This window comes from Heloderma suspectum, chromosome 5 (assembly GCF_057233095.1).
Source record: "Heloderma suspectum isolate Gila_16-S chromosome 5, 16-S_ref, whole genome shotgun sequence".
Taxonomy (NCBI): Eukaryota; Metazoa; Chordata; class Lepidosauria; order Squamata; family Helodermatidae; genus Heloderma; species Heloderma suspectum.
In genome coordinates this window covers 62071035-62092871 of record NC_139462.1, presented here as the reverse complement: position 1 = coordinate 62092871, position 21837 = coordinate 62071035, and the positions used below count along the sequence as shown (strand labels likewise).

General features: G+C 42.8%; 1 protein-coding gene across 10 annotated transcripts in view; it reads left to right on the top strand.

Moving 5' to 3' along the window:
* The window catches only part of ZNF827 (zinc finger protein 827), a 163376-nt gene that overhangs the window by 128017 nt on the left and 13522 nt on the right, over nucleotides 1-21837 (top strand). For 8 of the 10 annotated variants that reach the window (XR_014792095.1, XR_014792094.1, XM_084856187.1 and 5 more), the window contains exons 9-12: nucleotides 12820-12957; nucleotides 16074-16245; nucleotides 18534-18700; nucleotides 21584-21775. Coding sequence is in view for 8 of the 10 variants with exons in the window: in XM_084856187.1 (XP_084712313.1) it covers nucleotides 12820-12957; nucleotides 16074-16245; nucleotides 18534-18700; nucleotides 21584-21775 (669 nt within the window). In the remaining 2 variants the exon portion in view is untranslated. The remainder of the gene's footprint in view (nucleotides 1-12819; nucleotides 12958-16073; nucleotides 16246-18533; nucleotides 18701-21583; nucleotides 21776-21837) is intronic. The other 2 variants (XM_084856189.1, XM_084856190.1) reach the window with 2 other exon arrangements.

The window sequence follows — 21837 nt, the reverse complement described above, 5'->3', positions numbered from 1 at the left end:
GCCGGAAAGAGCACAGTGTAGGCGTCAGGTGAGCCTCTCTGGGAAGCTCATTCCACAACTGGGGTGCCACAGTAGAAAAGGCCCTTTTCTTGGTAGCCACCCACCTCGCTTCCTTTGGCAGGAGCTTCCGGACAAGTAGATCCAGATATATCTTCTGGCTACCTGTATCCTTGCTCCTTCATTCCAGCTCAAACATAGCAAGTTGGCTTTTCCTCCTTTGGAACCATGTGGGCCATGCCCTCCTATTTTTCCTTCCCTGTGTTATGGAGGAGGGCTTCTAAGGAATGCAAACTTGTTCTTGATAGTTCTGGCTACCAGAAAACTAGGACTAAACAATAACGAATGGGTCATTTCTGCACTGCTTTACAATTACTTTTTCTGAAGCAGCTAAGCTCTAGTGTTTCGTATCTGGTGTTTCAGAGACAGAAGGTTGGGTCCAGACTAAGTTAGTCGTGCTTTAGTCCCATTGAAATGACTTAGTCATGACTAAATGAAGTTCCAATTATTTCAATGAGACTAAACAGCTTTCCCAACCTGGTGCCCTGCAGATGTTTTAGAGTACAACTCCCATCATTCCCAGCTGGCATGGCCAATGGTCAGGCGGTGGTGAGAGTTATGGGCACTAGGTTAGGGAAAACTGGACTAAAGCATGACTAACATAGTCTGATTCTGACACAGAATCCTGATCCGAGATGGATCATTGGCCAAACCCAGTTGTAGCAGTTCATTGTGGAGAAGATCCAAGGATTTTCACAAGACTGTATGACATTTATTTATTCCATCTCTGTTGAGCTAATGTCTAGGATCATATGAAGTCCTTGTGAACAACTGAGCGCACACACACACACACACACACACACACACCCTCCACAAAAGTTACATATTCCAGGGTAACATTTGGTGCTCATGGAATTACTTTTTGAAGTGATCCTGCTTCTTGTGAGTAACCCTGAAGGTCATCAGAGTGACTTCAGGTAAACAGCATGGATACAGCCTTGTAACCCTATTTTGGAACCGTTGACGGTATCTCAGGAGATGGGAATGGCAATAAGAGGACAGATTTTTGCCCCGCTGCAGCTAAAGTAGCCTCTTGAACTGAGTTGCTCCATGGCAATAATTCTTCCCATTTGCTTAAACATGTTCCTTATTTTTTTGGCTCTTGATCCAGATGCTATTGTTAATAGCACTGTGGGACACTTAGAGATGTTGAGTGTAAGGCAGCACTTGCATTTAAGGAACATTTGGCAAGCTTTGGAGATTTGTGAAATAAATCAATATATTACTTCTGTGAAATGAGGACCAGTAAATAGTTAGTAAGGTTGAGATTCAGGTTGCTATTCTTTTGGCTATAATCCCACTGAGATAATGAGAACAATTAACACCATGCTTACCCATTGTCTGCTCAGACCTGCCAAAAAGCTTCAAATACACATTCGCTGCTATTCACTTTATGAGGATTTCCTTAGGGAATGTAGAGAGCCACAACTTTTCTAAAGAGAACATTCCTTTTCTAGACCACTGTATCCCAAGCAATGAGTTGTGTGTGTGTTTGTATTATATCCCCCATAAATGCATAGAGCTTTTCAGTGGTAAAATACAAGGCGTTCTATTTGGATTGTGATCAGTTTTTCTTTGGATTGTACATTTGTGGTACTTGCACATCAAAACTGGCTTGAAATTCACCTATCACGAGGACACTTAATTTTGGAATGTACACAGAAAAAGTTGAGTCAAGATGGTGGACAAATCAAAAATGATCTCTATCACTTGCCTGCCCACCCACCAACATCTGTGTTGTCTGGCATTTATTGTTCTTAATCTGGCAGAAAATTCAGTGTGGGCATCTCTGTGTTGGACCAGTCCAGGGCCTAGTTAGTGATATATGGGGGCTGTTTGCATGACATGTCAGCCGAGGCTGTGGTGTATGCAGCCACCATTTTAAATATGCAAACACACCCGCTTGGGGGTTGCTGTGTCATGTGAACCCAGCAAGTGTGGGTCATGCGAGGGTTAAACAATCCTCACATAACCCATGGTCTGTTACGCAAGCATGGGTTATGTGATGGTTAAACAACTCTTGCATAACCCTAAACCAGACCATTGTTGCCTTTAGGGTTGTTTAACCATCTCATAACCCATGCTCTCCGGGTTCGCACAACTTGACAACCACAAGTTGGGGTTGGATATGCAATGTGGTGCCTCAACTTGTCATGGGTTAAATAAGCCACTGTGATCTGCAGCATGTTGTCCGAACCCAGCCATAGACCTGGTTTGTATGACATACCAGCCCACCGTGGCTTGATTTAATCATGAGGGCTGTTGCATTCTCCCGGGCGCCCATAGGTACTATTTTTGCATGGTGCCTGTGCAAACCCAGGCAGCAGGGGTTATTTGAGGGTTAGACAACCCTCAAATAACCCATGGTTTGTTTTAGGGTTTCCTGAGGATTGTCTAACCCTCAAATAACCCCTGCCGCCTGGTTCGCATGACACAACAAGGCATAGCAAGTCGGGTGCCTGTGGGTGCCATGCAAAAATGGCGTCCATGGGTGCCCGGCACAGTGCAACAGCCTCCACGGGTCAATTAAGCCATGATGGGCTGTTGTGACATGCGAACAGGCTCATTGTGTGTACATGAAGAACATAATCCATGGTTGAACGGGGACCTGAAGGAAGCAATTACATAATGAATCAAGTTTAAATTAAGAATAATTCTATCTGTTTTCATTAAAAGCAAATGGTTGCTTTAGTATTATTTGTTGCTCTTAGCCTAGGCTCCCTGATCCCTGACGCATTCAAATGAATGAAGACAGGGCAGGCCATCCTGGCTGTTAAAGGTGGACAAGAAACAACTGTCATGTCTTACTTTTTCCGGTTGGGGTGCAATATTTGAGGCATGTGCTTTTATTGTTCATCCTAAGCAGGACATTCAAAAACACCTTTCCTGAAAACCATAGCAGTGCTGACTAATGCTATCACTTGACAACCAGCATATACAGATCACAGCATGGTTAACTTCTGCTCTCACATGCAACCATTACTGTTCTGTGGGTCTATAAATGGAGGAGCTTTCCTGCAACAATCTAACGTGTCAATTTGAGTTATTTGGGCGCTGTTTCTTCCAGTTCTCTTGGAGGCAATTATCATCATTTCTCATAAGCAGAGAACATTCTGGAGCATTGTGTATTCTTTCTACACCTTTAGAAAATAGAAAATTTGCCAGCTCGCCTGATTGCTCTTTAGGTTCTCATAACACAAGAAATAAGACTCATTACTGACTGGGGAATGCAGGTCCTGGAAAATCAGTTTGCTTGACAAGAGATAGAAGCAAACATGCTCACAATAATACTTACTTCGGAGACATTGATTACCAGTATTCTTGTGCTAGTTAAATATTGCAGATGTAGGTTGCATGTGCAGGTGCTCATTTTTCCTCATGTAGTTACTATATTGTCTCACTGCATTGTTTCTTTAACTTTCCACAATTAGGTGACCAGCCTACTTGCAGCATAGGGGTGCTGTTGTGCCATATGGCTGCTAATTTAAGTACCACAGGTTTTATGTTCTTTTTATTGTATTCAGTATTTCATTTTAAATATGTACGTAATGTTTGATCTTTATGTACACCGTCTGTAGATCCTCTTTGGGATGAAGGTGTGGTTTATCATTTAAACAAATAATTGTGGGCAACGTTATTAGAATCCTAATCGGGTTATAAGAAAAGCTAGGTTGCAGGTGGTTACAGATTATTTTTGTACAACCATTTCTTCCCATCATACACTTTCCATGCAACTTTCTCTGGTTCTGCTACCAAACGGGTTAACTTTTAATGCAGACAGGCTACCTAACAGGGATGTCCTTGTCTAATAATAAATCCTCAGTCATGGTATAACAAAGGCAGCTGCCTGGCTGGCCACTGTAATCGTTATAACTAATGTGGCTTCAGTAAACGAATAGTTCCTTAATGTTTTGATGGGAAATTATTCCAGAAGGAAATGGATCTGTATAAAAAAGAAGTATCCCATATAAGGATTCACAGTGTTCATCTGTTTATTGGATGAATAGGCTCTATATGGTGCAGACACAGAGATGTTCTGCTTGGAGTACATATAGATGCCAACAAGAGAGTACTAACTGACAAGTCAATTGGGGGGTGCAGAGGTGCTGCATAGCCTGTAAGCGGAACTGATTCATACAAGCAGTGGGCATGTGGTAGCTGCAGGAAAACCACTCGACACTCCTCCATGTTGCAGCTCTCAGCTTATGGCCAGCTTTTTCGGCATATCCACCGCCTCACTCAGGATTCAAAATGGCATGGGGGAAAGAGTATGTGGCTATGACCGATGTTGTCACAAGCACAAGCAAATAGGTTTCAGTGACACTTAATCCCTGATCAAACATAGGATTTTTATTGACTGTATACACTTCCCCCAGAGCAGGGATGGGCAACTTGTAGCTCTCCAGATGTTTTGGCTTACAATTCCCATCATCCCTCACCATTGGCTATTCTGACTAGGGCTGATGGGAGTTGAGGGGAAAGCATCTGGAGGGCCACAAGTTGCCCCTCCTCCGCTTGCTCCAGAATAAGTAGCAGAGGAAAGAGTGAGATAGGAATTGAAAACCACTTTGTCCATCAAATGCACCTTGTAAAATACATAGACATAGATAGAAAGATAGATATAATCATATTGTTTTCAAGAAATAATTGTGTTTCATACAGTGAATTGCTTTTCTCTGCTTTCATTTCATTGGGATCCAGAATCAGGAATCTTCTCATGCAGAATGGAGAATGGTTTGCGAGGATAGTCCTTTGCTTTGACAAATAGGAGGGTGTTGTTGTTTTTACCATTTCCGCTTTTGAGGAAGCATAAATTTGAACTAGTTGAGTCAGCTGTTTAGTTAGGCTGTAGGGCAAAAAGACAGCACAGCTGATGAAAGCAGCCAAAGCTATCAACCTACATTTACTTTCATTTGATGACTTATTTCATAATCTTTTTTAGATGACCTCCACTTTGTCATTATTTTTCTCAAGTGTTGATGACCAGTTTATTTTTAGAGCCCTCTCCACCTGTCTCCTTCCAGGATATTTAAGCTGTTCTGTAATTGCTTTCTACTTTCAATTTAAAACAATAAAAACTGATAAAAACAGATTGAAATCCAAACAAAACAAAAAAGGTGGGATCAAGCTCTCACAGCAAAGAATTCCTGAGAGATGCGTTCATACTTGCTTGCCAACAGTGCTGATACTGGGCACAATCCACCACAGAAATGAATGGTAGCTGTAAAAAAGCACTCCAGCCTGCAATATGGAGATAATAGCAATGGGCTTTATTGGCATTGGCATTGGCAGGGTAATTTTTAAAATGTGTACTGACTCAAAATAATATATTTTTTCATGTGAAATAAGACCTGGTTTAAAAAGGGAGTGTCTTTGCTGCTATCTTTTGTTTCTCGGTGGATGCATTCCTGCCCAGTCTCAATATCACTAAAATATTGGATTTCTCCATTGTTTTTCTATGGAAAACTGTAAGTTCTATCCCAGGGAAGACCTCCCCAAATGGCTTCAAGACGGATCAAGTCCCTGCTATAGATAATGGGTGTATCACTCTAGACCTTGGAGGAAAAATCTCCATATATAGCACTGTTTCCCTAAATGTCTATTGTACCTATAAATTCCCTCATTGGCTAAGAACAATGGAAGGGAGGAGCGGGTTCATTTCTCATAAAACTATGGGGCAGAAAGCTACCTTGCATCTTTTGCCTTATATCTCTGGTACTACAAGAGACTTGCTTGTTTCAAAATTGAATGAAAGCTGGGAATCCGGGCCAGCTATTGGTACAAACAGGCAGCAAGTACTATGGATAGGAACCAGGAAAAAATCTGGCTATAGGAGCAATGGTTATAAAGCACCAAAAGCAAAGGAAGTGTCTGTGTCTGGCTTAGGAAGAGCAAATCTATGTAGAACATAGGAAGCTGCTGAATCAGATCATTGGTCCTTCTAGGCCAGTATTGTTGACACTGACTAGCAGCAATGGCACTCCAGGGTTTCTGGCAGGAGGTTTTCCAGCCCTACCTGGAGATGCTGAGATTGAACCTGGGACCTTCTGCGTGCATGTGAGCTCTGCCCCCACCCCCACCCCCAATATGGCTATACAGCAACCCTGTGAATTCTGCAAATGGAGATTCTTCATGTGCATCAGCACATACTGCACTCTGGATGTATAACTAACTATTCAATGTAGATGGCATTCCTTAGGGCTTCTGCTTATACACCATCCACTTCTTATCATGGACAGAATGGGTAGGCTAAAACGTGTATGTCTTAAGACAAGTGAATTGCAATGTTTTGGAAGTGATGGGGACTGTTGAGAGACTTTCAGCCAACTGAAGCCGCTCAGTTTGTGCCAGGAGTTGGGACACTGTACTACACAGAAAGTGCATAGCTAAGATGGGGAATACACAGCAGAGAGTCAGTTATAGCAAAGTTGGCCAGGAAAGCATATTAGAAAATATTGACAAACCATTTCCCAGAAGGTTGTACCCGAGTAGCAAGCATTTAGAGGAAAATTAAAGCAAGAAAGTTTCCATGTTCTACATGGATGCAACGTAAGCTTTTACAAAAGTCTAGTTTCAGCACCTTTGGGAAAATTTGAAAATGGATACCTTCCTATGGGATTTCCATGATTTTATATATATAATTCAGGAAATATAGTTTCTGATTTCAGCTACTTTAATATGATAGTAAGAGAGCTAATGACTAATGCTGAGAGGAATTTTTAAAAGACACATTGACTTGTAATTGAGTCTGCTTGTTTGCTTTGTGTCCAAATTAATTCAGTTTTGTAGTGACTATGCTTTAAGAACTGGCATACACTTGACATTTTCTCATAATCATTACCATATTCCTCCCTATGAAGCACTGTTTTGATTAAGTACTCAAAAAGCTCTGCTAAAACATCTATCGTTGCTGCAGGGTCAAATGACCGTTGTCTTGAACTCAAGACTAATAATTGAAAGAATGGCTCACAATTGATTTCAGGGACGTTAAAAGCTTGATACATACTTCAACCGTTTCCCCTCCTTCTGCCTTTTAAACTTTGCAGACAGGCTAATTTGAAAGAAGCGTGAGTAATCACACATTAAGGATAATTTATATTATTATAAGACAAATAGCAGATAATGGTAGCACCCAGAGGGCACTCTTCAAGTGTCAAGCTTTTGTTGTTCCAGGTGCTGCATCAACTATGGCTTTGCCAGGAGATGGATCCTATAATAAATAGCGTGTTGTGATGGCCGCGTAGATCATTGCCTTTTAGTCAAGTTGGCTCTCAGGTCTTCTTTGAATTAATTACAATAATTCACATGTAGACTTCTTGACTGACAATCCATCCAGATAGTTCTGGCTTTATATAAATGGAAGAAGAGCTGTTCCAGATAATACATCTACACTGCAGCTGAATGGGAAGATAGGTGCAGGGGTGGCTTCTGCGTTGTAGGAGTCACACTAAATGCTACTGTAAGAACTGTTGCCTGTTTTCCAGTTCCTGTGGTATATATTTCTTATTCTTATTATGTATTTAGACCACCTTCATCATGAAAAATAACAAGGTGGTTTATAAAATAAAACCCATACAATAAAACCACAATAAACAAACAGCAGATATTCCATATTCAAGAGGTCAGTACTAAGAATTAGTGTCCAAGATTGCTCGCATGAATAGATATGGTTTTACTGACTGGTGGAATACCTACATCGTAGGTGCTTGTCAGAACTCTAAAAGGAAGTCATTCCACAATGACCTCCCCTTCAGGTAATAGCATGAAAGTGGGCCTTCTTGGTAGTGGCACCCACCTTCTTCCCTGTGTGATCTGAGAGGCAAAAACTATGGAGTGCTTTAGATGCCTCTTGAAGATGTATCTTATTTACTCAAGTGTTCCCTGACTTGTAATTGCACGGCTCTGTTTTACTGATTGTGTCATGTTTTTTTTTTTTTCTGTTATACTGTTTTTACACTAGTTTTTATGTTATGTTTTATGTATGTTATGTTTTATGTTAGCCACCTAGAGATCTTAGGATATCAAAGATATCTTAGGATATCAAGTGGTATACATGTAGTTTAAATAATAAAATAAATGAGGTAGCCATAACAGAGAAGGCCTTCCTTCGAGTCACCATAAGAGGCATCTCTACTAAATGTGGGGTGAGTAGGTTGGTTTCCTCTGATGACCTTAGTGAATGGACTGGTCTATACAGAAGGAGGCCCTCTTTCTGATAGCCCCAAGGGAACATACTGATCAGTGTACACATATAGTTCTACTTCTTCATACTGAGCTGTGGTGTCTACATCAGATCCGTGCAGCTAGTGATCCACCAAACTGAGCCCTCTGTTGTGCTGCCTATTTTTGCAGGCCTAGGCAAGCAACAGAAACAGGAGGCTTATCAGGCTCTGGTGGGGCTCTGTGCATGTCAGGTAGACTGCATTTGGCTTGGGAGGTCACCAGTTGTGTGGGTCAGGGGCACATCCAGTCAAGCCGAACCCTTTCTTCACCATCTTCATTTGCAAAGGAATCCCAATCCACTTTCTTTAAGATGCTTTTCATAACTCCACATTATCTTTACAACCCTAGATTTCTTTTGGGGGACTATTTCTTATTCCACCTGGAATGTCTTCCCCCACAAATAGCACAAAATTTATGGGGAAAGACATGCTCCCAATTTTGAACTCTCTTCTACATGACTTTTTCATAGTTTTCTGGGTTAAAGTAAAGAAATGGAGAATAGACTTGCTCCAGGATGCTGGGGGTTCCTCTGTTTACTTCCTAATTAAGCAGAAAACAAGGCTCCTACAAAGAAAGATAATGATAATTGTAAAATTGTGGCAGTGATGTCAAAGAGTGGATTCAGACAATAACTGTAGCCATCACATGGTGAGTTTTACAGTCACTGACTTAGGTTGTGTGAAGGTATCTCATATACAGTGGACTCCAGAGCCACAATGCTGACATGTTCTCAGATGAGTTAGCTACATATGCTGCCACACACTGGACCCTTTCAGACAACCCAGTTACACAAATTTGCTAGCATGATGTCATATTGAAAAAGTCACCAGAGAATGGGAACAATCATTGACTCGCCACACTAACAAAAAAATGTAATCGGCCATCATCTTAAGATTAGATATTTCTGGAAAAAGTGAGGGAGAAAAAAAGTGAGAATAGTGTTAGCTGTGGTGCTTTGCATCACCTTTAAATGACCTTTAATTAAATTAAATTAATTAATTAACTGTAGGTGTTAAGACCTTTAACGTGTCTTTAAATCACGTTAGGCTCTTTCTCCGCAAGAAATGCTGCAACTCAACCAGAACTTATGGGCTAGATACAGGAATTGCTAGGTTAATTTTTACAGCACTTTTTAAGCAGAACGTCAGGTTTGATTACCATAATGGTTATCTTCTTGCCTTAAAAATCTATGAGTCTATAAATGATTACTTTAGAGAAGCAGAGTCACAGATCAGTTAATTTACCCTGTTCTGCTTTGCCTTCCTCTGTTATTTATGGCTTTAACTCCTCAGAGTTGCATGTTTTGTACTATGAAGTGAATGAAAGATGCTACATGAATGGATAGCTCAGCTATAGCTGCTGATACCATGGAACAGAACTCCTTCTGTAGGTGTTAAAAGTACACTAATAATAACAATGATGGGCTCAGTTCACACCAGCACAACTGTTTGTTTCCTGGGAAAACCGACTCTGACCCTCCAGCTCCTACATGACCGTTTGGGTCTCTCGCAGCAGTGCACCTGTTAGGGGTCAGCAGCCACATTTCCTGCAAGCATAGTCAGCTGGAATGCTGTGCTGCCCTTGTCATCTTGCACTGCTGTGAGTGACCCAGTGGTTACATTGGAGCCAGGAATTAGGTTGGGGTTGGAGAGCAGAGATGAGAAACCTGGGGGTGGGGGGAGGAGGAAGGGTCAGACCAGGATGAGCAGTCAGGCCTGGGCAAAGCTCCTGAGGCCCAAATTGTGCATTACTTTGCTAAGTCTTGCTTGCTTGCTCTAAAGTAAGTGCAGGGGGCCTGATCCAGAACAAGACCCCACTGTGGCCGGTAGGAGGGATTTATCCCTCCACCCCACACTTTTGGGCAATGAAAATTACAGGCTCTGGGGGGCCGACCCAGATCGGAACCACAGCTGGGGACAAGGGTTAAAGCCTGTCCTGTCTCTGTTGGTGGTTTTAATAACTGAAAGACCCCTCTAGAAAGCAAAAAGCGATTTCCCAGGACTGCAGGACAAGGGGGCTGCCCTGGATACTACCGTTATTCCAGTCTACAGTAACTGAAAAAGCCTTCTCCAGGCACTGCATAACTAGGGGAATAAGCTGGGGTGCCATCTCTTTATACATTTACTGAGAGATCATTTTTCCAGGCCCTGCATAATGAGGGGTGTGTGTAGGGGTGCTGTCTTATGCAAGTCTGCAAGTCCACACTTACTGAAGTTTTATCCAGGAGCTGTAGGACAAGGTTTATACAAGCCTACATTTATTAAAAGTCTTATCCAGGAGCCAGGCAACAAGGGGAATGTGTTGGACACTGCATACTTGCTATGAAAGGCTTTGGGTGTGCCATCAACACGGATCCCTTAGACTCTACCCACATGACGTGTTCAGGGCCGTGTTCCCACAACAACGAAAGGGTGAAGCAAACAGAGGAATACCAGATTTTTCATGGAATCAGCATGGCTCCACACAGGGCTCCACTAACGAGTTCCCCGTACCATTGTAAGTCGTTGACTGAAACATACTTCTGGGTGGGGTGGGGGGATTGGAAGTGAACGTCATCAGACTGGCAGGGGCTGCTCAACCAATAAGAGAGGTTCCCCCCTCCAGGCTCTACTCCCCTTTCTCCTGCCCCCTGAAACTCCAGTTAGGTGATGATGCAAAGGACTGAAGCTGGCATTAATTATTCCCAAAAAGCCTTTAACCAAACAGCAGAGACACGCAGCTTTGGAAATAGCACTTCTCAGCCATTAGCGGAGTTACTATGCCTTTCACCTGATGAATACATGATGTATCCTGGGTCTGCTTGGTGTTTTTGGCTTAATAGCAAGCTCAGTAAATTCAGGAAAAAGCCTAATTGACTGCAACGGGAGTTACTTCTGACTAACTTCCCTGACCTATGCCCGATTCCGCCCATTTTTTCCCCTTTCCCTCTAAAAACAGGGCTTCTGCATTAGCAGGCACCCTTGAATAAATGTGCTATTGCGCAATAGCACCAATGCATGATAGTGTAATTTCAGGAAGAACCCCTGAACTAATGTGCTATCATGCAATAGCACAAATACGTGATGGTGTTATTTCGAGATAGAGTTATACAGTGAAAGTGAGATAGGGGGATATGTGTATTCCTGGAGAAATGTGAAATAATTTCATAATGAGATAGTGAGCGGGGGGTAGAAGTGTGCTGGAGACTGGGGCTTTTTTTGCTATCGCATGATAGTGATGCTTTCTAAATGCACAACTGAGGATTCTGCGATAACTACCTCTGGAACTGCGATCTGGCCAGGAACTTATAAATGTACACCCCACCCCACAGTGCTTTTAGTAGTGTAAGCTTTAGCCCCTGATGGAGTAACAACTTTAAAAGTACAGTTCACAGTCCACAGGGGGCTGCTGCTGGTGAATGTGGAGTGCTTATTTCGGGTTCGCAATGCCATGCTAAAGCACTGTTTCAGTTTAATTCTTTACTTTTTAAAAAAGAACTCTGGTCGCCAACCGGGAAATGGCAGAAACATCAGGGAAACACAACTGGGGAAAATAGTAGGGAAACACCCCTTGACCAGGGTCACGGTGAAAGATACACCTCTGGACAGGGCTAACATACTGGAGTAAATGCAGAGGGTTGGTGTACACCACAACAGAAGCACAGATAAGCGGAATTAAGGAAAAGAACTGGACCATAAGCAGTCCCAGGAAATTCGGTTTGTCCATAATAAACTCCAGTGTGGCTGCTGGATGGGCACGATGTCATGTATCCTTAACAACCTCCACACACAGCCAGTTCGGAGTAAATTGCTCGTGGAAACAGGCCCCAGGAGTGCTTGCACACACAGGCACATTTTGTTCAAAAACAGTTCTGCCCAGCAGAATTCCCTGGGCTTTCCAAGAAACATTTATTTTGATACATGCCTGCTTTACTTCTTCCTGAAATAACATGAAGTTCATATTTGCCTGTATGTGCGTGTGCGTGTCTGTGTGTGTGTGTAAACTGGAAATGCTAAATCTTGATAGAAGTATCTGTGCTATAAAAGTGAACTGTCCCATTATTCCACGGGAATAATGTTTAGAATAAAACAAAGAAATAAATGCAAATACAGACTGAGATCCTTGAGTTACTTTGAAATTGTCAGTGAAAGATGCAATACTTTGTAGACCTGAAAGATGGACATAAAAGAGAACACCTGTGGTGGCATCTTGCTTTCAGACTCTTGTATGTGGGTTTGAACTTAAGCATACTACCTTACTTCCATGCTCTTTTACTGAGTTGATTGTAGCCTCACTTTTAAAATTATTATAACTTTGTCTCTGAGGAGGTTCCTATTCTGTCTAAGGAAGGCATTTGTGCAAGAAAGAAATACTAACAAATAAGACTGTAAATACAGCTTGATTAGTGCTTTCACAAGAATCACATCCATATGCCATGAACAGTACAAGACAGTGGCATTGTGTTTCCCATGACATATCCAGTGATATACAGTGTGGAATCCAAGAGTGCCTTTGAGTTGTTAATACTAGAATTGTATTTTCTCCTTTTTTGGGGAATAGAAGCAGAGAAGATAGGGCTGGAGGCTGGAAATGGGTTACCATCTTGGAAATTTAATGACCAGCTCTTTCCCTGTGATGTGTGTGGAAAAGTGTTTGGCCGACAGCAGACGTTGTCCCGACATCTCTCCCTGCACACAGGTAACACTTTGTTTTTAATAGTGTTGGGCAGTTTCACTCTTTCTTTTTTTTATGGCAACAATGAACATTTCTTTGCATGTAAATAACGGTGGATTGATCTATCCCCAACACCTATAGACAACACTCTATGCTTTTGCAACACTCTTTGCAACACGCAACAGACAATATCTGAAAACCAGAACTGAAATGCATCTGTCTTTCTGTGATTATGTGGAAAATCTCTAGATTAGGGATCAGCAACTGGAGTCTCCTGGGCCAAATCCAGTCACCTGATGAATGCTGCCTAGTTGCCAACCTAGAGGGAGCACAGGTGCAAAGAAAATCACATCAGTAACAGTAATTGGACCGATACAGGTGGTGGGGGTTGAGGTGCTGACCCCGCAATGACTTCTCGTAGTAGTCCTTTAGGAAAACAGCTGCTCGGGGTCCTAAAGTAATTTTTGACATCCAAAGTATCCGATGGCCTACTCAGTGATCCAGTGAGCTCAAAGACCTGGGCTGCAGATGTGATCTAGAGGTGCCCTTTCAAGCAGCAGGACAAACAGTGCTGATGACCTGAAAGGAAAAACAGAGTATCTTGATTTAGTCCTTCCTCAGAGTTGATAGTGCTGTTTGTTATCATTTAGGTGAAGTGCGTGTGGTGCACCAGCATTGTATTCATGCTGCTGGGTGTTGAATGCAGCCCCCGCCCCCCATGCAGTAGAAATTTTTGCACACAGGTACAGATCCCAGATCATTTGCTTTTAATATTAAACTAGTGCTTGTCATATTAATGATACCTATAAGAAAATGTAGGGTGGATTTGTTCATTTCCCCCTTGCCCCAAAAAAGGTAAGCTGGAGGATGCTTTCACCCCATCTTCTTTTCCTTGCAGAAGATCTGTCCCTTAGCTTTAAACAGATTTTAAAAATTACTGCAATCAGTAGATGTTCAAAAAAGTAGTTCAAAATATATAGGAGCCAATCAAAGCCTACTTACATTCTTGTAGTAATATGAAGTATGGCCATACCAAATATAATGATACTAAGATTTAAAAAAACCCAGAAGGAACTGAGTAGATTTACTACCATTGTGAGTTAATTACACTGTTACTCTCTTTCTTGCACAACCATTTGTTTCAGAGCAATTATAATAAAGCACCAAATTTGGTATGTAACCACAGATGATCCTATTTAATTTTGTTCTGGTAATATTGCCCAAATGATGATTCTGAATTATTTGATCTCGACTCTAGAGTCTAAAGGAATGATTCACACATATTGCTTAAGTAAAATTGATGTGATGTTGGCTGCATTGATTTAAATTAGAGACACAAGTCACTCTTTAGCACACCTATGTTGTATTAAGGAAAAGAAACTTTTAATTTGCAAAGGCTTTTAAAGTTAATCTACCAACCAGTAAAACTTATTTGACTTTAAACTGATTTAGCTCCATTGATTTGAAGGTCTTATTGCTGTCACAAGAAAGACCCAGTGGGATTCAAACATATTGGCTAAAATCCAAATTCTGAGAATTTACTGGTTTGCAGATTGCAGCCTCTGAAAGCAATGTCAGGCCATTCCTTCTAATGCCACCAATTTGGGTGCCACCAGTTAATAGCACTAACCATTTTTAAGCTTTAGAAGTGTGTGATGAGTTCAGTCTGAGTTCAGTCTAGAAACATGGAAATGGAAGCTTTAACGTTCTTAGGGAGAAGGCAAATGTAACAAATATGGAGTGGTGTAGTTGATCCAAAAATCCCCTCACTACATTCATTCCAAACATTCAAACTCCTTCTGTGCATAGTGCTGATTTGCTGGCTCTTTGTGATGTCACTGGGAAATTTCCACCCCTCAATTCCCAGAACGGTTTTGCACTTTTAAAAACTTTCCTCTTTAGATGATGATGATGATGATGATGATGATGGAGGACAGTCCAGCTGAAGCATGGGGGGCCTGGGGAGGGAAATACTGAGAGCTGAATCAGCACTCATTCTGCTGGTAGGCATGTCTGTTATTTCAGTTGCAAAGCCAGGCTCACCCTGAGGCTAAAGGATGTGTCTCTTTTTTTCTATAATGTGCCCATCTTCACCCTTAGAAGGATTTGCCCTACTCCAGGTTTTATTGCAAAGCAATTCAACTTTCCGCTTTTACATAAATATCTCCCAAGACACTCCTGTTTACCATTGACCATCACAAGTGAGCTGGTGTTCAAGTGCAAAAGTTATTGCAGGCACCCAGACTGGATTGTACTTTACATTTGCTAAGCGACGTTTGCAAATTAAATGCTCTTTCATATTTTTCCTGCTATTATTTTTAAGGTCAGTGTATTTGGAGAAACGTGTAACCGGTGAAATGGTATCTCTTGCTGTATTTGTTTTAAGGTCTTGCACGCTTTCATGCCCAGTGGGATATAATTAGATAACTAGTTGGTCTGATAAAAGGTACCATTTCATGTGTACTCCCCTGATATATGTAGTCTAAACTGTTCCCATGAACTTAGTAGGAGCTGATATAATGCAAAGCTTTTAGAGGTTTTTTGCATTTTCAAACAACATGCTTGTCCCAGCCCAAGTTAAGGACTTTTAAGCCCCACTGATGTCAGTAGGAAAGATGTAAGCATGTGTTTAGCTCTCCCGTTGAAACAAGCAAGGCTGAAAAATACTTATATTTGGCTGGATTGTGCCCAGTGTTGTTTGAGAGTATTCTGAAGGATGAACAGGCTTTAAAAAAAAATCTGAGACATGCATTTCTATATTAGAAATTATACTTCAAGCATGTCTCAGAATCACTCTGCATGTTCATCAGGCTTATTTTCTCTTTGGTGTTCCACACCATGCAGAGAGGCATACATGCATAGTGGGAGATACCGTGCCTGTTTTTAGAAATATGCCTCTGCATGATTCTATGCTTGCAGACTCTGGATGCTCCCAAAGCTAGACAGACAAGGTATCCCCTTCTGCCTGTGGGCATCTGCGTGGTGGAAAGCTTGGAAGTGTGAGGCTGCTCTTGGAGAATGCTGAAGAGCCCCATGAACACTGCCTGAATTTTTTGTGGGACACAAATGTGATCGGGGGGGGGAAGGTTGTTGAGTGTGTGTGAAACCCCCTATTCAAGGTATTTAATGTTTCTTTCCAGAAGAGAGAAAATACAAATGCCATTTGTGCCCATATGCTGCTAAGTGCCGTGCTAACCTGAACCAGCACCTGACTGTTCATTCCGTGAAGCTGGTGAGTACAGACACTGAGGACATTGTCAGCGCTGTCACTTCCGAAGGCAGTGATGGAAAGAAGCACCCCTATTACTACAGGTGAGGACCCCGTTGAAAGCCAAGCCCAGAGACCAGGTTCCAGCTGCCTTTTCTGCCTGTCTGCCAGTTCAAAGCCGAGAGCAAGCCCTGTTGTGTTTCCTTAATAGGGAGAATCCGGCGGGTGCATTTGGCGTGCCTCTGTTTGACCCTCAGCAACGACCAAAGTCAGAGCACTGAGGATTTCACAGTAGAACTCCAAAGTTATGAGCATCTCAAGAGTGGAAATCCTATATAACTCTACATCAGCCTTTCCCAGCATGGTGACCTCCAAATATTTTGGACTACAACTCCCAGTATTCCTGACCATTGGCCTTGTGGCTGAGGCTGCTGGGAGTTGAAGTACAAAATATCTGGAGGGTACCAGGTTGGTCTACATTAACCTGGTACCATGTAATGTAACCCGATCTACATTATTCTTGCCTTTCTAATTCAGCTCCCATTTCCCACTTGCTGCATTTCCCAGTCTGTGCCCAAATCTATCCTTGTACTAAATCTCTGCCCCTCTCACCACACACCCATTCCATCTTCCCTCAGATTCTAAAATGACTGGCTGAAGAATGCTACACTGCTTGAGTCAGGAGCCGTGGGCCCCTCTATGAATGAGGGGACTGAGTCAAGCATCATTGTACCTCCTTGGCTTAATCTCAGTTTTCCGTCTTCTGAAAACCCTTTGAAATGTGGGATGAGCCAGCATTGGGAGAACTACAATCTTGCCACTTGTCTGTAACGTGCCAGATCAGCCACACAAGCCACTGCCACTGGATGGCCTCGCCGCCTCATCTGTTTGTCCCTGTAAGAGGGAGGTAACAAACAAGCATCTGCAGCATAGCGACCACCTGGGTCTCCAGACCATGTTTAACTCCATGCATGGGTCATTCATGGGTAGCTGCTTGCCGCACAGATCCTCCATTTACCTTGCAAATCACAGGACTGCAAACTACTCAAAATGGCGTGGTGAAATTGGGGGTTCTTCATAACAAACGACTACACCCAAACCTTGGTGTATGCATTTCCAAGTGGCCGCCATAGTGCTGATTGTGTGAATTGGGCGTTGGGTGTCTGGTCACAGTAAAGTCTCAGGCATTCATGTTGATCAACTCTACTGGGATGTCCATGTAGTTTTCAGTGTTTTTGACTTACTTAAAATGACAATGCCATAAAACTGTTGAGGGACCCTGTAAAATAGTAAGTTATACAATCTGTTTTTATTTATTTATTTATTTATTTATTTATTTATTTGTACATATGTACGAACATACATGCGAATGTGTATATCCTGCCTTTCTAAGCAAAGGCCAACTCAGGGTGGCTTACAGCAATTTAAAATAAACAATATAAACAAAACAATTTAAAATACAATAAAACAATTGGGAAAAGGCAGGAAAACATACTGTACTTAAAAGGTCCTAATAAAAAAAACACCTGCTGAACTAAAACTGTCTCCAGTGTACAATTAAAGACAGGCAGTGACGCATCTCTCTTGGGAGGTCTTTCCATAATCTGGACAGCCTGGTTTCTCTCATCCCCACCAGCCAGTCTGGGGACATGGGAGGAAGACAGCAAGAAGGGCCTAAGAAACTGAGCAAAGTTCTCGAGGCACTTCCTGAGATATCTGGGTCCCAGGCTGTTTAGGGCTTTAAAGGCCAAAATCAGCACCCAAGAGAGTTCTTTAGTGGCTGTCAAGACTAGCAGGACTGTGAGCTGACTCCAGATTGCCTCTCTGTGGCACTCGGCAGCACTCGCGTTTGCATAGCTGATCAGTGCTTTTGCCCAGTCACGCAGAAGGAATCCCTAAGCCCATTTTGGCTTGCTTGCGTTAGGAATGCTCGGCATTTCTGCATGAGAGCCCAACCTGACATGGGACCATTTCCAAAGCGCAGGAGCTGCTTGTGAAGTGTGTGGCAAGCTCTCCGTTTGTCCACGTAGCAGCCTGACTAAATATCTTGGCAAGGCTGCAGCACATCTTATTGCCCAAAGGAAATAGCTAGGTGATGTGCAGCATCTGGAACCTGTAGTTTTTAATTAACTTTATGATTATTTAGCATCATTATAGTGTGTTCGGGATTGTTGCCTTGTGCCTGCCCTTAATCAGCTTGGCAGGGCTGTCAGTTCCGAAGCAGTTCAGCAGACGAAAGGCTATCCCAGTGCAATTTAAACAGCACAGAGAAGACGAAGTTTGTAAAGCCAGGCGCTGGTCAGGTTGAATGAAGAGAAGCAATGTTTGTCTATTCCAAAGAGGTCCCATAAGTGCACACTCTTTAATTTTTCTAACTCTCTCCCGCTTCCAGTTGTCATGTGTGTGGATTTGAAACCGAGATGAATGTCCAGTTTGTCAGTCATATGTCGCTTCATGTGGATAAAGAACAGTGGATGTTTTCTATTTGCTGCACAGCCTGTGATTTTGTAACCATGGAAGAGTCAGAGATGAAGGCTCATGTCGCCACCAAGCATGCAGGTGATAACCTCTCTCTGGGTCTGGGTTTGCCTCCTGCTGCCACCTCTCTCACCAAGTTCTCTGCTGATGCCGTCCCAGTTGGACCACTACCGTGGCAAAATTGTCATGGCACTAAACTCGTGTGCACGATTAGGGCCAAATTGGTTTTAAAACTTACCCATGTCATGTGTTAAAATGGCAGCATCTTCATCGTTCGGTTTCCTTTTTTGTTTACTGTGAGTCTTAAATAGCTGAGCCTGCTGTGTGAAGAGTTTCAGAGTGTTAATTGCTTCCATTAGGTAAGGGAACGCAAGAGCCCATTGAACACCTCTTCACACTCTGTATGTGTGACTCCATTTGCAAATGCTTCGTATAGTGTAATGTAGGAATCCTCCCAGATATCTTTTGCAAGCATGAGTAGTGACCTTATATCCTTGTGTAGGAATAACTTCATGAACTTTGCACATTCTTGTAAACAGAAATAACGATGAGTTGCAGGTTCCTTCTTAACACACCAGACCAATGCTGGCTTCCTTTCTCCCCTACTATTTGGAGTGCTCAAAAAAGATGTACTGCAAGTTGGCAGAATATGGGGACCCCTTAAAAGCTGGGACACCAGGAGAAGCCTCACTCCAGTCAAGGGGATTCCCCTCTCGGTTTATCGGTGGAAGAATGTGGGAGCCCATGCTTAACTAAAATAGAGCTCCTTATAGAGAACTCTGTCTTCTCCTTGTCTTCAAAATAGAATGGAATCCCACAATCCAGAGCAGAAAGAGAGGTACAGCCAATACAAGCACACCAGCAAAATATGTGAGGTTGAATCCAGTCTTAGTCATACTAACTTAGTCAATGGGACTTAAATTAGTGACTAAATTGATGCAATGGGCCTACTCTAATTATGACCACGTTTGGGTCCAGCCTTTAGAAAATCATTTTGTAATGCCTTTTTCTAAATGGCACACAGAATGCAGTTTGCAATCTTTTAGGTATCTTTCATTTTCAGTCAAAAGCAGCATCTGTAAGGATTTTGCAAGTAAAAGAAAGGTGGTCATTCAGTTAGAATGCATAATGAAGATTAGCAGCTCACTGTTCCACTAATTCATTGCTTTTGTTCTTGCTCAAAGGATAAAATAATGCCATTGCCCCAATTCTAACAGTTAAGTTGCATAGGTGCAGATGATTGGAATAGACATGTCATTGGATCCCTACAGTATATATAGATTGTGCTCCACTGGAGTGCCTATGAAAGGGGCTTACAAAAATATGTCACACCGGGCTTTCCTTTGTAAAGGAAAATAAGTTGTTTGACCCTACTCAGGTGTGATTAAGACAGAATAGAAGGGGACAGCTTGACTGGTAGCTCTCAGTCTTTTTCTGGGTCCAGGAAGAGGCAGAGAAAAGAAATGGAGGGCTTTGGGATCACATTGTTGAAGGACCTAGAAGCAGCGACCCTAGGGGTGTTTAAATAAGGGGTTGTTCCACTCGTGCTCAAAACTGTAAATCAGTGCAAATGGGACAAAATTGTTAGTTGCATTGCTTTCAAGAAATGTAAACCCCCAACATTACATTGTCTGGGATGGAACTGTACAACTGGCAATGATCAATGGTAATTTTATTGCAGCCCCTATCCAAATACAGAGCTATCTATTCACCTGCAAGACACAGATCACTCTAAGTCAGGGATCTCCAACCTTTTTGGACCTGTGGGCACATTTGGGAATGTGTGAGCACCACCACAAAATGACCCCCACTGAGGAAGTAGCTAGTCACATAATGGCTGCTGTGGGGGCCTGGCTAGTCAAAAGTGAGCTAAAGAGTTGCAGTGGGAGAGGGGCTGAGAGAGGCTGGGTGGGAGAGGGAACTAGCAAGGGAAAGGGGTAGAGGGGAGAGAAAGAGCAGGAGGTGGAGAGCTTTGGGGGCACCATTGGAGGTCCCTGTGGGTGCCATGGCCCCCGTGGGCTCCGCATTGAAGACTCCTGCCCTAAGCAGTCTGGACACAGTGTCCTACTAGCAGGTATATTATTAGTACATTTATATCCCACTTTTTTCCTCTTGCGAAGAACCCAAGGCAGCTTAAATAGTCGTCCTTCTCTCCATTTTATCCTAACAACATATCAAAGGAATTGTTGTAGAGCAGGTGCGGGCAACAGGGTTCTGGGAACCAATTCCCCCACCCCTGAGGGGCCTCACCTTGCTGCTGCTGTGCCACCAAATTTGCTGCCAAAATTCAGTAGCACAGCAACAGCAAAAACACACCTTTTTCTTTAAAACAAGGTGTGTGGAGAGAGTGCATGCCTTGTTTTAAAGCAAAATTGCACCCCCTGGAGGCTTCTGGGAGCACAGTTTTGCTTTAGAACAAGGCATGCACTCCTTGTATTAAAGGAAAATTGGTGGGAGGATGCCACTGCTATGCCACTGAATACTGGCAACAAATTTGGTGGTGGGGCAGTGGGGGCCACAAAATTTTTGGCTAGGGTGCACATATGGCCTGTGGGCACATTTTGCCCACCCCTGCTGTGAAGTCAATAGGTCAAGGAAGAAAGGCAACCTTTTATTGCAAGGAGAAGCCCTTGGGAGCCCAACCTCATGTATGAAGAACCCTAAATCTAAGGGTAACAGAAAAAGAATGAGGCCCCAGTCCGGCTCTAGCCAAGGGCATGTAGTTGCACATCACTGCTGGAAGTGAATGCGCATCCCCATAGGCAACAAAAGATGCATCCAGCCAGACTGGGTGGGCTGGATGAACATTGCACAATGTGGATGGAGAGAAGAGCTTGCAGATGCGTGAGGAAGGCTGCTTTCGCAGATGGATCTCCTTGTCTCGACTGAGGCACGAATTTGTTATAACACTGGTACTACTATGCCAGCTAATGTTTGGGGTTGGTTGGTTTGTTTTATCTGCAGGTGAAGAGAGGAAGACACCCAGTGACTCAAACAGCCCTTCTTCTTCTTCCCTGTCAGCACTTAGTGATTCTGCCAACAGCAAAGAAGAGGCAGAGATCAGCCCCAAACTCAAGGGTTCGAACAACCTGCTAGTTATTTCCGTAGTGCCTGGTAGTCAGACCTTCTTAAATGCGGAAGAAAAGTCAGAGAAAGGTAAACGGTGAAATGGATGCAAAGACGCTCCCTCCGCTTCCTCAAGGCTGTGGTGTGTGACC